The 19,792-nt window shown below is 41.4% G+C and overlaps 1 protein-coding gene across 3 annotated transcripts in view; it reads right to left on the bottom strand.

Annotated features, from left to right (window-relative positions):
- Positions 1-19,792, bottom strand: part of LOC121320066 (receptor-type tyrosine-protein phosphatase R-like) — a 50,841-nt gene that overhangs the window by 17,639 nt on the left and 13,410 nt on the right. For 2 of the 3 annotated variants that reach the window (XM_041258225.1, XM_041258224.1), the window contains exons 3-6: positions 19,384-19,497; positions 19,032-19,187; positions 15,341-15,451; positions 11,651-11,913 (exon numbers count right to left, since the gene is read on the bottom strand). In XM_041258225.1, coding sequence (XP_041114159.1) covers positions 11,651-11,913; positions 15,341-15,451; positions 19,032-19,187; positions 19,384-19,497 — 644 coding nt within the window. Of the gene's footprint in view, positions 1-11,650; positions 11,914-15,340; positions 15,452-15,573; positions 15,711-19,031; positions 19,188-19,383; positions 19,498-19,792 lie in introns of those variants that run through there. The other variant, XM_041258226.1, reaches the window with a different exon arrangement.

Genomic DNA, 19,792 nt, shown 5'->3' with positions numbered 1-19,792 from the left:
TAATCAGAGAGGCAACAAAGAGACCAAAGATAACCCTGAAGGAGCTGCAAAGCTCCATAGCAGAGATTGGAGTATCTGTCCATAGGACCACTTTAAGACGTACACTCCACAGAGCTGGGCTTTACAGAAGAGTGGCCAGAAAAAAAGCCATTGCTTAAAGAAAAAAATAAGCAAACACATTTGGTGTTCGCCAAAAGGCATGTGGGAGACTCCCCAAACATATGGAAGAAGATACTCTGGTCAGATGAGACTAAAATTGACCTTTTTGGCCATCAAGGAAAACGTTATGTCTGGCGCAAACCCAACACCTCTCATCACCCCGAGAACACTGTCCCCACAGTGAAGCATGGTGGTGGCAGCATCATGTTGTGGGGATGTTTTTCATCGGCAGGGACTGGGAAACTGGTCAGAATTGAAGGAATGATGGATGGCGCTAAATACAGGGAAATTCTTGAGGGAAACCTGTTTCAGTCTTCCAGAGATTTGAGACTGGGACAGAGGTTCGCCTTCCAGAAGGACAATGACCCTAAGCATTCTGCTAAAGCAACACTTGAGTGGTTTAAGGGGAAACATTTAAATGTCTTGGAATGGCCTAGTCAAAGCCCAGACCTCAATCCAATTGAGAATCTGTGGTATGACTTAAAGATTGCTGTACACCAGCGGAACCCATCCAACTTGAAGGAGCTGGAGCAGTTTTGCCTTGAAGAATGGGCAAAAATCCCAGTGGCTAGATGTGCCAAGCTTATAGATACATACCCCAAGAGACTTGCAGCTGTAATTGCTGCAAAAGGTGGCTCTACAAAGTATTGACTTTGGGGGGGTGAATACTTATGCACGCTCAAGTTTTCTGTTTTTTTGTCTTGTTTCTTGTTTGTTTCACAATAAAAAATATTTTGCATCTTCAAAGTGGTAGGCATGTTATGTAAATCAAATGATACAAACCCCCAAAAAATCCATTTTAATTCCAGGTTGTAAGGCAACAAAATAGGAAAAATGCCAAGGGGGGGGGGTCAATACTTTCGCAAGCCACTGTATATCCCATGCGGATGGAATCCTATGTAGGTACACTTGTGAAACTTTAAAAAACCTATGGAAAGTAGGAAAAATCCCCTTTAAATTAATATAATTGCATAACAAGACCTACATAGAATTTTATAAACATGGGGGGAAAAATAAGAATGTGCCAATAGACACATTAAAACAACTGATCTGTACTGGTCTTTCTGTACTTGTCCTTAAAGACAGTAGCAGCACAGTGGCAAACGACCAAAAATGTGTCATATTTTTATAACCAAGTTATTTGTTTGTATCACTGAATATCCTGAGTGACCGTTTACAATTATGGATGAATGCCTCTATTCAGACTCAAACTAAATATTTTATAGCCAACAAATAAACAGCTTCTAGGTCTTCTGGACAGCATCTTGGTCTCACCACTCCTTTGCACCACTGTCATATGATGTGCTAATTTGTAATGCTTATTAAATCAAGAAGACTCATTTGTAATACCTTTACTGGTTTATGCATTATAAATGGTACCTTTACGCATTATAAATGGTAGAGGCAGAGGCTGACCAGTCTCCAGGTTCTGAAACCAGCTCTCTGCCTGTTGCGCTAAAAAAAGCCAGGTTCCATCAACAATGCGGTCAGACTCTTCAATATACTATTAAACTCATTAATCTAGCACAGAGAGTTAGAGTCTGCAGTGCGTTCTGAGTGGATCTTTTTTTGCATACAATGGGGATTTTTTTTGGTCTGTTTGAACAATGACATTAGAAAGCAGAGGCCCAGGCTTTTGAATGGCCCTGTGGAGTGGCCTCCCTGCTCACAGAACAAGACACCCGGGGATTATGTCTTGCAGGGCCACATACCCTGAAGTAAGTACATTTAAAAACCCAGGAACATTGATGAATTACAAGGAAAAACCTGAACAGAATATGCAACAAAAATTAACTAAAATCACACCCGACACTCTTGGCTTAGCTAACTGGATTCAAAGAACCACCATGTACCAAGCCAATGGAGGAGCACAGTTTGATGTTCTGTAATGTTGTCATATGGTGGGTTGTTTATGATGTGTCTGAATTGACAAGCTCAATATTAAAAGTATGTGAAAAAGTTCTTGTAAAATTTGTCGGGAGGGGGTGTTGCATAAGAGCAACACATAAAAGGTTTATCATCCTTCAAAAGGAAATTTCGCCTGTCCATTACAGGACACCAGCATTAGCTGGCTTCGTTCCAGGACTGAGTTTGTCCTAAAATTACTCTTGGGCTCGTCGTGCTGAAAAAAAAAACCAAGAGATTTTCCAATTGTTTACTTAAATCGCAATCAGTTCTTTAAATACTCTCGCCAATGTTTATTCAGAGCGGAACGCCCAGATCCCTGATCCTCTGTCTTTTTTAATTTAATGGGCTGGGATTTCACTAAAGCTGGAGAGTCGTTGCCCTTTCCCCTTGGCAGCACGGATGAGGGAGTTGTTTCCTTCTGTGCACTTCATCCCTGCTCCCCCAGCCTGGGTCTGCAGGCTGCTCTGGGCTATCTGCAGAGCTGCAAGCTCTGACCGACCCTCGCAGGTGAAAGGAAGACATTCATTAACTGGAAGAGAACAGTGCTGGCTGGGACAACGGGCTTGGGAGCCATGTCTCATCTCCAAGATCAAATCCACACTACAAACAGCTAATCAACTCTGCCATTGCCAAAAGACAATGAGCCGAGCCAAGCCCAGTCCAAGCAGGGCTAAGTTAAACACAAATAACTGCGCACTCCACATAATCCCTAAAATTGTTTATTTTGTTATAAAAAGAAAAAGAAAAACATATTAGAACTTTAAATATAAAGGGCATGTTTGCTGGGCAGTATGGGTAATTATGTACCGGATTACCTAACCCTAAATCTGTTTGTTCAATTCAAGATTGATAATTTAAAAATGGAAAAACAAAAACTACTACAAAAAAGAAAAAAATCACTTTAAGTACTTAAAAAATAAATTTTGTGAGCTTCTCAAACAAGTAGTACCATGTCTATAAAAAATAAGCTACAAAATTAATTCCTCTGTTAAACTCAGGTCAAACACACTGCTAACACCTTCATACAGTAAATCACACCGTCAGCGCTGTCCGTTAACAAACCTAAACTTTGTGTGACACAACAACACGCTGTTTTAAAAAAACAACAATCTCATCTAAAATCAGCACACGATATAGTAATAACAAGCAGCAATATGGAGCCCAGCTCTTGGTGTAAAGAATAACAAAGGCATTCCAACCTCAGCAGGTCAGACTGGGCTGAGGAAGTCGCTTTGACAAGCACTTCTGCATTAGCCTTTAAGCAATAAGTATCTAGTGGGGACAGGAACCACCCAGTATCCTGTGGAGGAAACCAGCTGACATAAGAGACATTTCAGCTTTTCCCTTTTAATCACGCTTTCTAATGTACTGCCAATGGCTCTGCAGTGCCCGTGATAAGCCAGTACAGTACATCTGAAAGAAAGCACAAACCCAACCTGTCGATTATTCCCCCGCTCAAACTCATTTTTAGCACGCCATGGTGCGGTTTTGGATGAAAAATGACACACACACATACACACACAAAAACAAGAAGACACACACACAAGAACACACAAACCCACAAGAACACACACAATCACACACACAAACAAGAACACACACACACACACACACACACACACACACACACACACACACACACACACACACACACACAAGAACACACAAACCCACAAGAACACACACACACACACAAACGATTAATGGTTGTGGCAAACAATGCATTCACAGGTTATGCTAAAGATATATTTTGAATTATAAAAACAAGAAAAAGGTTATGATCAGGTTGTATAATGCACTTAATTCCAGTCCCTGCACCACAGAAAGGACTTCATGGATCTGGACAGAGTCCAGCAAAAAGCAACCAGACTCATCCCAGAAGTAAATGTAAATTTTGAAGAACCCATAAGAGACAGGCTGAGGGAACTGAAGCTACAGTATTTAGCCAAGAAGAAAGAAAAGTTAAACCTAGCCAATAGGTTTGACAAGAGACTGAAGGACACAGTTAGAAGTAGAGTTGAGAAAGACTTAGGCCAGATAGGAGACAGTTTGTTTTTTTACACAGATATCGGTGAGTGTGTGGAATGGTCTGCCATTGTTGCTGCTGAATCTGGGGATCCTTTAAGAAATGACTGGAGGACGTTTCAGGATCAAAGGTCTTCTTTCATTCAATGTTCTTATGTTTGAGAACTACAGCTGGATTACAACTGCACACTCTAAATAAATACTGTATTCTTAACATACATTTACCTTAATATTGACTTCATAACATTGTATTTGTATTAAAGGCACATCGTTTTTTAAAAGTATTTTACACTAATACTGAACAACTTTTATCTAAATAAAAAAAAAAAAGAAAAAACGTGTCAACATTAAGGTAAATTTACCGTAAAAATACGGCTTTTTTTTCACACTGCAGCTGCTGTGCAGACTGCTGTTTTTTTCAAATAGTCCAAGTCCCATATAACTCATTCCTGCCCCACCCTACTGAGGTGGCTCATTTCTTGTTGACATGTGATTGTGCAACAGCAAGCAAGCTGGGAATACGGCATGATTTCCCTATATGGTAAAAAAAAGAAATACTGTTCCCAAAGATAAACAGGAGTCAGGTTGCAGGAATTCAAGGAAACCACCACCTATTTTTAATGTATTACTGGTAATGGAAACACGTATGGGAGACAAACTGTAATAGACACATCATTGGATCCAGTAATAACAAAGTTTTACAAGTTAGCAACCTGTTTATGTTATCGAGTTCTGCATGCAGCATTGGTTTCCTCAGTCAACAATGTAAACTAGCCATTGGCTAAACCGAGTTTGCTCAACACTGTGGTCTTAATAACAACATCCATCACAAACAAACAGAATAAATATATCTGCAGTGAAGAGCTCTGGGTGATACTGGTTTCATAGCAACAACGAAGGCCCTGGTGCTCTGCTCTGCCCCCCATACTACATATATCTATACCTGCATCCATCCACCCATCTTTCTATCTATCTATGTATCTCTCTATACACATACACACATAAAACCCAGAGCCGCTCAAAATGATTGCAACCACCATAAAGTAATGAAGGAAATTCAAATGATCTGAAACTGCTCTTTAAATGTACAGTGCAGTTCGGGACAAGCTATACTATGAAAGCTGATGTGGTTAAATCATTATTTTTTTATGGAAGCGATGTTTATTTCCTCACTTGGCATGTCCAGTGAATTATGATTTCCTTAACAGTGTCGCCATGTCTTTTCAGCACATTCCTAATAAACTTCTTTCTCACTTTTCCTGTCCAAGAATGGGATCGTTCTTGTGCACTCATCGTTCTGCACGCAATAAGGTTGCAGACTCTGGGTAACACGTAACTCCTAATAAAGGATTTCAATAGTCAGCAATGCCTACAACGTACAGAGTAAACAAGACAATGCTTTTTTTTTAAATCCCAAATCTAACAAAAGATTACTATTTGACTTTTGAAATTTCAGATTTAAAAAACAACACACATTCAAGCATACACACTCACACAGGCACACAGAAATACTATTTGCAATTCATTTGCAAAGCAGTTAACATAACATTTGATTTGGGTGTTACTAAAGCACACCCATATTTCCAAAAATTATAAGCTAATAACTCATGCAAACCACTGTTTGCTCCATCCTCTCTTTGGAGGATAAAACACCAAATTCGGTATGGTCTGGGTTTCGACTTTGCAAGCAGCGAAACAGGAAACAATGAGATGATTCACATGCTGCATAGCAATGTTAAAATCTGTAGTTTTATAAAAATAAAAACACAATGCCAGTGTTACAAAACCTTCAACAAACAACCAAGTATGTTCCTTTAAGAGCCTTCTCAGCAGGGTTTTCACTTTACAGCAAACATGGTTGAACTAGAATAAATGTTTAGAGACTCAGATTCAGTCAAAGTAGTGAAGCAGCTACTGCCAGTAGACTGGAAGATAGGAAAGGAAGGAGTACATTCCTATCAAGTGAAACACATACATTACCCCACCCTGTACCCAAACTTAATTATTCTACCATAGATCCCAGTCAGATTTTGAGAATCTCAAAAACCCATTCAGTGAAAACTCATATAAAAATGGAATGATACACTGTACACATTTGTTTTTGTATGTTTATAATAAGCAGTAATGTCTGTGTCAATTAAAACATTAGGACAGGGTGCCACTGCCAAACACTGAATACCAACATGCTATAGGCATCTTTTCTAAATTTGGAAACATCATAAAACATTGAACCCCAGGGGGTAAAAGAAACAATATGGTATCTGACGTTACAGAAATAGGTGTGCCTAAAAAGAATGGCCAGAGCCAGAGCACTGCTATCTGGTTACACAATGACACATGGAGTAGACACGCTGTAAGAGTGCTCAAATCACTTCTTCTCATGTTCAGCCAAAACGGAAGAGCGTGTGATGGGAAGGGGCGGAGGAGACAAGCACAATCAACAGCCCAGCAACCAGGGCTTCCTGTCACCATGGGAACCGGCCTGATTGACAATTGCAATTTCCTGGGAAGCTAAAACTGGCAGTGACCTTGGCGGTTCGAATCAGCAGAGCAGGAATGAAGGAGAGGGTTGCCATTGGCGATGGACGGCTTTTCTGTTTTATTCTCTGGCGTGCGCTCCAGAAGGGCCCTCTTAATGAGAGTTCACCTATCCCTTTCCTGCCTTCTCACCACTGCTGTTTAATGTGACAGGACAACGAGTCTTTAATGAAGGCTCTGACATCCATCAAATCAACCTAAAGGAAAAAGAAGATGGACACTGGACTTACACTTTCAGGAAGCACAATGCTTATCCATGCAGCTTTTATAAGGCACAGTCTGTTCCTCTTGGTACTATCGTGGTTAAACCAGAGCTTCTTTACCAGTAGGAGAAACATTTATCGAAGTAATTTATAAATGTTTTAAAAGGACAAGTCAACAAACTCGAATGCAGTTACAGCATGTAGCTGATTTCAGAGTTGATCCATGAACTGAAACTTAGTCCAATGAATGCTCTCCATTCTCAATGTGTTCGTACCTTTGAGGTTCTACTCCAAAGAAATGAATGTCATCATACAGGGATGGAAATAACCCATTCCAGGTTTTACTATGAGGTTGATTAGCCCCAGTGTACAGGTAACAAGCTCAGATGTGGATCAAACTGCTATGCAATGGGAGTCTTATTTCCATCCCAGTCATGCACTATTCAAGCACAGCTTTTATGACAGCATCACAGCATCATTAAGGGGGTCTTCAAGGCTTTTCCATTCCCACACAACAATAATCAGGTTCCTCTGTGAGGTACAATCTGACTTGTCACTGGAGCGGATCGGGTCCAGCTTGGGTAACACGGACAACAACCCTCAAGAAGAAGCAGACAGCCAGGCTGGAAATCCAGCCCATGTTTATATTAATATAATATATTATCTTAACATAATAAATGATCTTAACTAATGTATTCTAATAGTTGTTTAGATTCACCTTGTATTATTTTCTGTTTAAGTCATCATACCCAAGTAAATAAAAAACAGTTTAAAGCACCCATGTGGCTTCAATAGACCTCCAAGTACACTAGGTACACCAGAGTGTAACCATTAACCTGTCCCCCTGCAATACTCTGTGGACATAATAAATATTACATGTATTCTATGCAATATTTGTTACTGATGCATTTCTACGAGAAGCAGTGTTGCAGGGGGACTGGTTTATGGTTACACTGTGGTGCACCAGATGTTCTTGGTGGCCAGATATGATTCTAAGAGCTCTATTGATGTCACAGGGGAGTTTAAAATTCCTGTTATATATAAAAAAAGACAGCAGGAGTGATAACTAAAATAGAAAATGATCCCATTGGATAAATTGTTCTATTGATATGCGCATTCCTTTTGGGGTACTGGAAAACAGGATATTTTTACAGCAACTTAATTTTGCTAATGGCCTTCAAGGTACATTTTCACTGCAATAAACATTAGCTCTTCTTTTTCTTTTAATGTACAGGACATGTATGAATTTCACAGCACATTAATTTTGCGGATTTTTAATAAACGCAAAATTAGCAAACATTTCTTGCTTGCGAAATTTCCTTGTTTTACAGTATTATAAGTAAAAACACAGTCATTGATTTAAACTGCAGTCCAACTGTACCTTGTTGTTGTCTATGACAATTAACTATACTTGCTTTAATTAAAATTATATGTACATTAAAAAAATAATCACATATCTATTACACCATGACAAAGTAATCAGACAAACTACAGCTAATGAGCACATCTTATTGTAAATTAATGCCATCCGCCACACTGGTTATGTTGCTGGTAGAAAACCTTGTGAGACAGAAGCAGGGATAAACCTGCCAAACTACAACTGCTATAGTGTTACCTGACGAGCAGTAAAGGTATGTGTGTCTGGGTCTGGTTGCCATTCAGTCTGGGTTAAATGTAACATTACATCCATTCAGCAGACACATCCTCTGAATAGAAATACTGAACCTGTCGCTGCTCTCGTCCCTGTTTGACTTCAATGGTCTTGCAACGCAGGTATTGACTTTTGAACAAAAGTAAATATTAAGAGGACTTACAATGGGTAATCCATTCATATCACCATCATCAAAAAGGACTCGAAAGGAAATCTCAAAATAATATGAAGAAACCTGCTATCTGCGGCTGTCTGCAAGGTTTTAGATTTCATTTCGCGCGGGCATATTGTACACTCCCACCACTTTTAAAAACTAATGTGAGAATGTTAATTTAAAAAAGGGTGGATTTCAATGGAATCTGTTTAATTCTAACATAAGCATTTTTTAAAATAAAATAAATACATAACTAAATAAATGTAACTGCTTCAACTCTCATCTAGATGTCACTGTTTCTTTCTCTTCCATCAGATGGAATACATTACAACAATACAACCCTTAGAGGAACAGCAGCTTCAAACCACAGACCAAGCTCTTCTAAAGTGTATAGGAACAGCTAGTGTGGATGCACAGCAGAAACCAATTGAAGGCATCAGGGCAAGAACATTACATTAACCCTTTACTGAGCACTGTTCAGTATAACAATCATCCATAATATCTTGTTCTTTTCTATTTTTGTTTTACAGATTAAATATTGATTGGCCCAGCTAACCAAATTGTGATAAGGCGTGCAGTTTGTTGTGCAAACAGAAGGTGGCAGTGCACTCCCTTAAGTCCATAGAGATTTGGAAGCATGCTAGTACTGTATCCTAAAAAGGATGGGTTGGGGCTCTGTAACCATGGTCTGTTAGAAGTTCAATTGCAGTCGGGATTGTCCCTAGAGCATCCATGTATTGAGCAACAAAGCTATGCAAAAAGGCTGTGCAACAAGGCTGCACGTTTGTTCAGCGGTCTGACATATTATAGGGTCCAGACATTGAACTGATGCTTCGGGGTCATTGTTGAACCTACAACACAGGTACAATATTATAGTAATTAGACTAAACAAGATTGAGAACAATAAGATTCCCTATTGCAAGTCAAATAAATAAATACATAATAAAGATGCCTGGGGCACAGCAAAGGGCAGCTTCACAATTTTTTAGACACTGGAACTTATAAAAAGGACAGGACTGACAATCAGCCCAACAGTTTATTGAACCACTGAACCCTTCTGAGGACTACATTCAGTAAACCTGTTCACAGAATATTAGAAACCCACAGCACTACAATATGATCAGGCAATATGTACACCCTGGAAAGCACTGCAGTGCAAGCTTTCTGTTTGTTGCTTTGAGTCTGTTAGAGTCGGTCAGCACTCAGAGCAGGGGCCTGGCCTCAGGATAGCTGCATTTTTCAATTCTAGTTCACAGTTTACCCTTCAATCCCCTGGAGCAACTTGAACTCCTTGTACAGCTCTTTACAAAACAACTCAACATGATCCTAGGAGAGTCTTTCCCTCTAGCAAAGCAAACAGCTTCATGCCTGGCAGGTTTAACAGACATGCACAGTACAGAGAGATAACAAGCCTATTGCTCAAGCTGTTTACCTTTGAGAGGCTGGATTAGCCATATAAACTGCAGTTTGAAAGAGGCTGCCGATTTGCTGTACTGTACCCAGTGATTCACTCCAGATATTATCTTCAGGAAAGCATATTACTTTGTTGTTAATGCAACTAACTAATGCAACACAATCTGTAGTACAGAGTAGATACAGTGTAGTACAGAGTAGATACAGTGTAGATACAGTGTAGTACGGAGTCGATACAGTGTAGATACAGCGTAGTAAAGTGTAGACGCCGTGTAGTACAGTGTAGATACAGTGTAGATAGTGTAGTACAGTGTAGATACAGTGTAGATAGTGTAGTACAGTGTGGATACAGTGTAGATACAATTTAGTACAGTGTAGTACAGTGTAGATACAGAGTAGATAGTGTAGATACAGTGTGGTACAGAATAGATAGTGTAGATACAGTTTAGATACAGAGTAGATACAGTGTAGTACAGAGTAGTGTAGATACAGAGTAAAGACTAGATAATGTAGATACAGTGTAGGTACAGTGTAGTACAGAGTAGATAGTGTAGATACAGAGTAGATAAATAGTAGATAGTGTAGATACAGTGTAGATACAGAGTAGATAAAGAGTAGATAGTGTAGATACAGAGTAGATACAGAGTAGATAAATAGTAGATAGTGTAGATACAGAGTAGATAAAGAGTAGATAGTGTAGATACAGTGTAGATAAAGAATAGCTAGTGTAGATACAGAGTAGATAAAGAACAGATAGTGTAGATACAGTGTAGATACAGAGTAGATAAAGAGTAGATAGTGTAGATACAGAGTAGATACAGTGTAGATAAAGAGTAGATAGTGTAGATACAGAGTAGATACAGTGTAGTTATAGAGCAGATAAAGTGTAGATAGTGTAGATACAGAGTAGATACAGAGTAGAAAAAGAGTAGATAGTGTAGATACAGTGTAGATAGTGTAGATACAGTGTAGTACAGTGTAGTACATAGGGGCGGATCCAGACTTTCATGAAGGGGGGGGGGGGGGGGGGGGGGGGGGGGGGGGGGGGGCAAGACTGTCATGAAGGGGAGATACCTGATACAAAGTAAACAATACTTTGACATTTTTAATGAAGAGGGTGTCCCGGACACACAGGACCATCCCTTGGATCCGCCCATGAGTACAGTGTAGATACAGTGTAGACACGGTATGGATACAGTGTAGCACAGAGTAGATACAGTGTAGCACAGAGTAGATACAGTGTAGATACAGTATAGATACAGTGTAGTACAGTGTAGATATAGTGTAGTACAGTGTAGTACAGTATATATATATATATATATATATATATATATATATATATATATATATATAGTGTGTATATGTAGTATAGTGTAGATACAGTATGGATACAGTGTAGTACAGTGTAGGCCATGTACTTGTATGCTGACCTGTATCCACTCATTCTTCATTTGGGGTTTCAAAAGACAGATTGGAACAAAACACAGAAAAATAGACATCTAAACACCCTGGGGGCAGATTTATCAAAAATGATATGAGCATTGATCTGTCCCTCCTCTCCTGGCTGCATAAAGAGCATGTTTAATGGTTTGCCTTTACCTCTCCTGGAGGCCGGCAGATTTCATTCTGAAGGGCGAGGGGCTGGAGGACAGGCAGGGTTTCATCTCAGGCGCAGACTGGCTCTGGGGGCTGGCACCGATGCTCTCAGCTCTGGGCACCGGCTCGGGCTGCACCATGCTGTTGAAGATCTGCACCTCGGGTTTCTTCGTGGGCAGGGGGATGGGGGCCAGGTGGATCTCCCGGCTCTGCTCCTTGTATTGCTGATCAGGGAACTCAGTTTTCTCCTTCAGCCGGTACAGGACCTACATGCAGAGAGAGAGAGAGAGAGAGAGAGAGAGAGAGAGAGAGAGAGAGAGAGAGAGAGAGAGAGAGAGAGAGAGAGAGAGAGAGAGAGAGAGAGAGAGAGAGAGAGAGAGGCTTCAAGAAGGCGACCATGGCGACATCTGAAAAGGTGCAAATCAGTACTGACAATAACCTTAACACAAAATGCAGGCGGTGAAGCTGTATTGTCCAGAACAGTGTGACCAGAGGGGGTTTTCAACTTTATAGGAATAGCTAGTAGTTTAGTCCAAACTACTAGCCCTGCTCAACTTCTGACCTCTACAAATAAGCACACTGGTATGCACGTGGGCCAGTCCATCCACATGCAATGATTGTCATAATCCATATCAGGCTACTGGTAAGATGATCAAACCTGTGTACATCAGGATAGACCCATCATCACATTAATCCTGGGCTTGTCACGAGTCGGACATCCGGGACTTATCAGGGCACTTCAAAGCCTTTCATTAACCTTCAGCAAGAGCGCCAGAGAGCAATGAGTGTGATAAACACCAGCAGCACTCCACCTCCTCCTCCCCTCCACTGAGTCCCAATGAGTGTGATAAACACCAGCAGCACTCCACCTCCTCCTCCCACCAGCAGCACTCCACTGAGTCCCAATGAGTGTGATAAACACCAGCAGCACTCCACCTCCTCCTCCCTCCACTGAGTCCCAATGAGTGTGATAAACACCAGCAGCACTCCACCTCCTCCTCCCCTCCACTGAGTCCCAATGAGTGTGATAAACACCAGCAGCACTCCACCTCCTCCTCCACTCCACAACTATTGAGTCCCAATGAGTGTGATAAACACCAGCAGCACTCCACCTCCTCCTCCCTCCACTGAGTCCCAATGAGTGTGATAAACACCAGCAGCACTCCACCTCCTCCTTCACTCCACTGATTCCCAATAAGTGTGATAAACACCAGCAGCACTCCACCTCCTCCTCCCCTCCACTGAGTCCCAATGAGTGTGATAAACACCAGCAGCACTCCACCTCCTCCTCCATCCACTGAGTCCCAATGAGTGTGATAAACACCAGCAGCACTCCACCTCCTCCTCCATCCACAACTATTGAGTCCCAATGAGTGTGATAAACACCAGCAGCACTCCACCTCCTCCTCCCTCCACTGAGTCCCAATGAGTGTGATAAACACCAGCAGCACTCCACCTCCTCCTCCCCTCCACTGAGTCCCAATGAGTGTGATAAACACCAGCAGCACTCCACCTCCTCCTCCCTCCACTGAGTCCCAATGAGTGTGATAAACACCAGCAGCACTCCACCTCCTCCTCCCTCCACTGAGTCCCAATGAGTGTGATAAACACCAGCAGCACTCCACCTCATCCTCCCCTCCACTGAGCCCCAATGAGTGTGATAAACACCAGCAGCACTCCACCTCCTCCTCCCCTCCACTGAGTCCCAATGAGTGTGATAAACACCAGCAGCACTCCACCTCCTCCTCCCTCCACTGAGTCCCAATGAGTGTGATAAACACCAGCAGCACTCCACCTCCTCCTCCAGCTCCACTGAGTCCCAATGAGTGTGATAAACACCAGCAGCACTCCACCTCCTCCTCCCTCCACTGAGTCCCAATGAGTGTGATAAACACCAGCAGCACTCCACCTCCTCCTCCCTCCACTGAGTCCCAATGAGTGTGATAAACACCAGCAGCACTCCACCTCCTCCTCCCTCCACTGAGTCCCAATGAGTGTGATAAACACCAGCAGCACTCCACCTCCTCCTCCCTCCACTGAGTCCCAATGAGTGTGATAAACACCAGCAGCACTCCACCTCCTCCTCCCTCCACTGAGTCCCAATGAGTGTGATAAACACCAGCAGCACTCCACCTCCTCCTCCACTCCACTGAGTCCTAATGAGTGTGATAAACACCAGCAGCACTCCACCTCCTCCTCCATCCACTGAGTCCTAATGAGTGTGATAAACACCAGCAGCACTCCACCTCCCTCCCCTCCACTGAGTCCCAATGAGTGTGATAAACACCAGCAGCACTCCACCTCCTCCTCCCTCCACTGAGTCCCAATGAGTGTGATAAACACCAGCAGCACTCCACCTCCTCCTCCCTCCACTGAGTCCCAATGAGTGTGATAAACACCAGCAGCACTCCACCTCCTCCTCCCTCCACTGAGTCCTAATGAGTGTGATAAACACCAGCAGCACTCCACCTCCTCCTCCCTCCACTGAGTCCCAATGAGTGTGATAAACACCAGCAGCACTCCACCTCCTCCTCCCTCCACTGAGTCCCAATGAGTGTGATAAACACCAGCAGCACTCCACCTCCTCCTCCCTCCACTGAGTCCCAATGAGTGTGATAAACACCAGCAGCACTCCACCTCCTCCTCCCTCCACTGAGTCCCAATGAGTGTGATAAACACCAGCAGCACTCCACCACCTCCTCCACTCCACTGAGTCCCAATGAGCAGCCCCATGCCTTTCTGTTTGTCTCCCTGTTTACAATTCCCATAGCAAAAAGTTGCATTTGCCTGCCAGTGGCTCTTTGCTTATGACTGTACAGCCAATAACATTAGTGCTGTTCAGTGTTAGACTGCGCCGCTGCTGCTGCATGCTTCACTGAGCCATTATGTTTGTAAGCCGGAGAGGAAATCAATAATAAGTATCTTGGTTGTATGGATGTTGTGATAATAATGAGTAATGAATAATAATAATAATAATAATAATAATAATAATAATAATAATAATATGCAGTGTAGTGTCATACAAGGATTCCATCTTCCTATTGTTAGAAAGAATACATACAATCCCTTTTTCTAATTAGTCAAAAATGATAATAGCAATCTAAATATATGCACCGTGTTACGGTATAGCAGACCCATAATCACGATCGCTGCTAGCATGCTCACTGAGCCATTTCTCAGTGAAAGCCAATGAGGCCATGAAGGTGTTTGTAAGCAGACACACACACACACACACACACACACACACACACACACACACACACACACACACACACACACACACACACACATGGCAAGGGCATCAATTATATTAATCATAGTTTTGTTTGTATTTTTTATATATATATACACACACACACACACACATGGCAAGGGGCCCCATCAATTATATTAATCATAGTTAAAGATATCATTAAAAGCATAGCAGTGCCTCAATGAAAATTTGCTAAATACAATTTATTTTAAAATTATAAAATAAAACCCCACATTGAATGAAAAAGTTCAATCAGAACATGTACCTTGTGTCCTTAAGTGACAGCTTTCCCTGCCTGCAGTACAGGCTCTTAATCTAAGATTACAATTCTCAGTGAAGCGCCAATGAGGCACCTGAAGTAACGGAAACAGATTACAAGCCTTGGAGACTAGCGAAGCAATCCGAAAAATCCATCCACGATTAAATAAGTACAAACTTACCATTAAACATGTGATAATAATTACAAAGATAGTGAGAAAAATAGCCACAGCATAAAATCCCTCTTTGGTCCACACTTTATCTCTCTCATGTTGTCCTTGCAGCACATTTTTCTAAAAGAAAGAAAGAAAACAACAAGAGAGAATGACACATTGGTAAACAACAGTAACCTTACAAAAAAAAAAAGTGCAGAAAACAAGCACACATTGTGACCGATTCATTCCTGCCTACCTACCTACCCATCTGTAACTGCTAATCCCAAACCAAGCAAACCAGTCCGACAACTGCCGTGCACTCCCTATTCTCAGGCAACTGGCAATTACATTTTTTCTTTAAAAAACAATATTCTTAATGGCCTAGCCTGGAGCTGTGTAAACAGAGCATGTTAGGTAGTGTGGGGAGGCTCTGTGCACTGCATGTGCCAAGGAGGGATACACCTCTTCAAGATTGCTTGTGCTCTAGCTGTCCCTGTGCCCTCCCACACAGACACACGCCACTCTCTCCACTCTCTCCCCCTCCCTGCAGCACTGGGTGTCACAAAAGGTGAAGGCAATCCATGAAAAGGGCATGTGCCTCTTATCTGAGAAAGCTCTTTCATTTCTGGCCAGGAATAGAGCCCTCATCTACGCATGAAGGCAGCAATCAATTGTTATTTAGCTGTCGCCATATATAGCGCAGCAGCCCGCCGTGCTGGTTTGATCTGCTTACGAAAGGCACTCAGAACAGGGAATTCCCTGTCGACTGTCTTTGCACACCTCCTCTATCTCAGTGTTCAGTAGATAGGCTCAGTTCATTTTATATCATTACAGCTCAAGAGTGCAACCCAACCTGGTTAGTTTCAAAGAACCGAGTTAAAGTATACAGTACTGTAAAAACCATACAAGATATTTTTAAGGCACAAAATTTGAGGCAGGAAAAGGGGATTTTAAACGCACGGCTGCAAACCTATTAGCAGATTCTTTCAATATTCTGGTAAAAGGTTTGCAACCTCACATATTAAATCAGACATTAGTTTTGCCTTGCAAACAGAAACGTAATGAAGCTCAAGCAGATTAAGTTGGGTTGCTTTCCGGCTCGTGTCCGCTTTTTCAAACACAATAGCATCGCTGTCTAATGACAATTGGTGAGTAAAAAATGGCAATAAACTTAAGGAAATATCCTTACTACCAAATCCTGTACTACCTTAAATCAAACCACCGTTTTTCACCCATCGCCTCACAATTATAGTTGTGGTCAAAATGTTTTGCAACAACTTCTAGTACTGACAAGAAATGTGTAGACCAAGGTAGATGTCATAAATACTGACCGAGGCCACTTGCATCACACGCGTATTGTACACAATCTACAATATTGCTGCAGGCTCACACAAGCCTGCAGCTGCTGTTCAGTCAAACAGTATCAGTGTCATTCAGTACACTGGGCAGGTTGAGACTGCCCTAGCCTGATACCGGAATAAGGAACATGACAGTTCCACTCTCTGCTGGTAATGAGTCATAACTGTTTGCCTTTCTGCTCAATGTTTATTCATTTTAAGGAATACATGCCATATACTGATTGCGTGCAGTGATAACTTCTAGTCCAATTACCAGACCTACCGAATCATTCATGCACCTGAAACATTTGCTTTCCGATTAGATCAGTATTGACATAGCAACAGTAAATGCTGTACACTTTATTACTAAATAAATAAGATGCCTGTTTGTGATCTCGAGAACATGGCTCCCTATTGAACTTCAGAAGATTTCACGAGAGACTGTAATCGAGACTATACTTGTGCTGCGCTTTATCCATTCACTATATGAAAGTAGAAAGTCCTTCTATAGCAGCTACCCCCAGCTTTTACATTGTCTTTCCTGCAAGCTCAAATGCTTTGTGTACCAAGACCCTGTCTCAAAGCATGCAGTGCGTATTGCTGATATGGCCAGACGTTAAAACAACAGTTATTAGAAAACATTCACAGAGAAATCCAAGAGTGCAGCTGTACTGTATATAAAGACAATATTTCAAAGTGTGCCATCTCTCTAACAGAATGACCTCAGAATGGCAGCCATATTAGGTATCAGGTGCCGAATATGCTATTATGGTACATTTTGCATGAGCAGTTTCCAGAATATTTAAAACATGAAGCCAGCATCTCAAACAGTTTGAGAGATTTGAGTAACTGAAGAAGCGTCGCCAGCATATTTACAAAAACATACATGCTCCCTTTACAAGGGTTCTAGTAAAAACTGTGCAATGCCAGTGTCGTGCTGTGTTACAGTTGATACACTCTGTTGTGCTGATTCACTTATCAGACAAGCACTGCTTTTGTGCCCCCTCTTCTATAAATGAGTAATAAGATGTGTAGCCAGCATTTAATACTTTTGTTAAACCACTACAACAATACAACTCCCAGCTTGGAAATCCCAGTTGTCAGAAACAATACTTTTATAACACAAACAAACCCTCTCCACCACAGAAACGCCCTGCGGACAGCACACCTGCTTTACTTAAAACCCACCGCACAGCATCCGCAAGAAGATCCATTTAAACTGTGCACTCAGTCAAAACAAATAGAAGAGCTTTAGTTCAGCTGCCTGCACTTCCTTTAGCTTTTCAATTCAGGTGACCCGCAAATAGGCCAGAGGCAACTCTGAATATCTTTTTCTTCTGCACTGGGTGACTCACTGAACAACATAACACACACACACACACACACTGCTGTGCAAAAGTCTTAGATATGTTGCATTTTTCTACTCTGATGCATTATGAGCATCAACTATTCACTCAAAGACTCCACTAGTGTTTTCTACTATTATAACAACCTTGACTTGCATAAAGAACATCCATCAACAGTCCAAAGCACCTTTGACCTTTGTTCCATAGTCCAATTTCTGTGTTCTTGTGCATATTTTAGCTTTTTAGTCTTGTTCTCCTTTCTTAACAGAGGTATTCTTACTGCAACACATCCTTTAAGTCCTGATTTCAAGAGTGACCTTCGTACTGTTGATTTGATGGACAATGACACCTGTGTCTTCTGCCAGTTCTGTTGTCAACTCAGTGCTTGTCTTCTTTCTATTCCTTAAGCAAGTATTGCTCATCCTTGTTAAACAGCTTTTTGGGTCTTCCAGTCCTGGGTTTGTCAATTACAGATGATGTTTCTCTGTACTTGTTGATTATGCTTTGGATACCACACCTTGAAAATTGAGTGATGCAAGCTATTTCACTCAATGTGTTTCCTTCTTTATGCAAGTCAAGGTTGTTATAATAGTAGAAACACTAGTGGAGGCTTTGAGTAAATTGTTGATGCTCATAATGCATCAGAGTAGAGTATATATATATATATATATACAGTGCCTTGCAAAAGTATTCAGACCCCTGACCACAATTTTCATATTACTGTATTACAAATGATACATTGAAATTTCGTTCTGTTTGATATTGTATTTTAAAACACTTAAACTCAAAATCAATTATTGTAAATTGACATTGGTTTTACGTTGGGAAATATTTTTAAGAAAAAACTGAACTATCTTGCTTGCATAGATCGGACTGCAGGTTGAATAACAAAAGTCTATTCCAGGTCGGATTTAGTTCCCCTGGTCCTATATCCCAACCAGAGACTTTCAAAAGCTGCTAGATTAGAGACTCCTTCCTGATTTAAAATCAGTTTTGCTGTAGCTTGCCTCCTATTCTCAGTTCATCGGGACGTACCTCTGGGGTGATCTCTGTAATGCCAAACTGAGACAGGCTCTTGTGAAGGATGTTCATGCTGAGGGAATGTACCACTTCCTCAGAGGACAGTTTCTCCATGGTGCCCGGTTTGACAGGAGGAGGAGACACTCTCAGCTCTATACAGTTCTCCTTTTCCTGTGAGAAAGAACACAGATGTTTTCCCAAAGATTATTTTTTTTGCCACATAAACATCAGTAAACATCACAGAGTACAAGGTTACCATTGAGAAAAGGCAACTTTTCTAAACTAATCCTAAACTTTGTACACCTTCAATTTCCCAGTGCATAACAGTAAACCCATCTAGTTTTGTGAAAAGACTGCAGGATCTTACATTAAGACGGTTGATATGCACTTGCTGAGGAGAGATGTCCAAGGCTGCAGCCACCCCTCTCCGGAAAGTCTGCAGCAGAGTATTGTTCAGTTTGTGTATGTCCATTTGCAGCGTCTACAACAAGAGGGAAAAAAAAAGTGAGTTTTTGCTCCTGTAAACTAAACCCATTAGCCAAAGTCTCAGAAGAGATCTTACTTCCATGATTCATGACCTTCAAAACAAAGGTTTCTGAATTATTAATGATTTCTTTTATTTTATTTATTAAACTGATTCCTCTGTGCAGAGCCAATGACTTCACGGAAATTGATCTTTTTAGCTAAGAGCTATACGAATGCAGTGTCCTCATAAATCACTTCAGCTCATTACTTTACTATACTTACTATATTACAGTATATCTCCTAATATGCAC

This window comes from Polyodon spathula, chromosome 8 (genome assembly GCF_017654505.1).
Source record: "Polyodon spathula isolate WHYD16114869_AA chromosome 8, ASM1765450v1, whole genome shotgun sequence".
Taxonomy (NCBI): domain Eukaryota; kingdom Metazoa; phylum Chordata; class Actinopteri; order Acipenseriformes; family Polyodontidae; genus Polyodon; species Polyodon spathula.
This window is presented reverse-complemented; position numbering and strand designations above follow the sequence as displayed.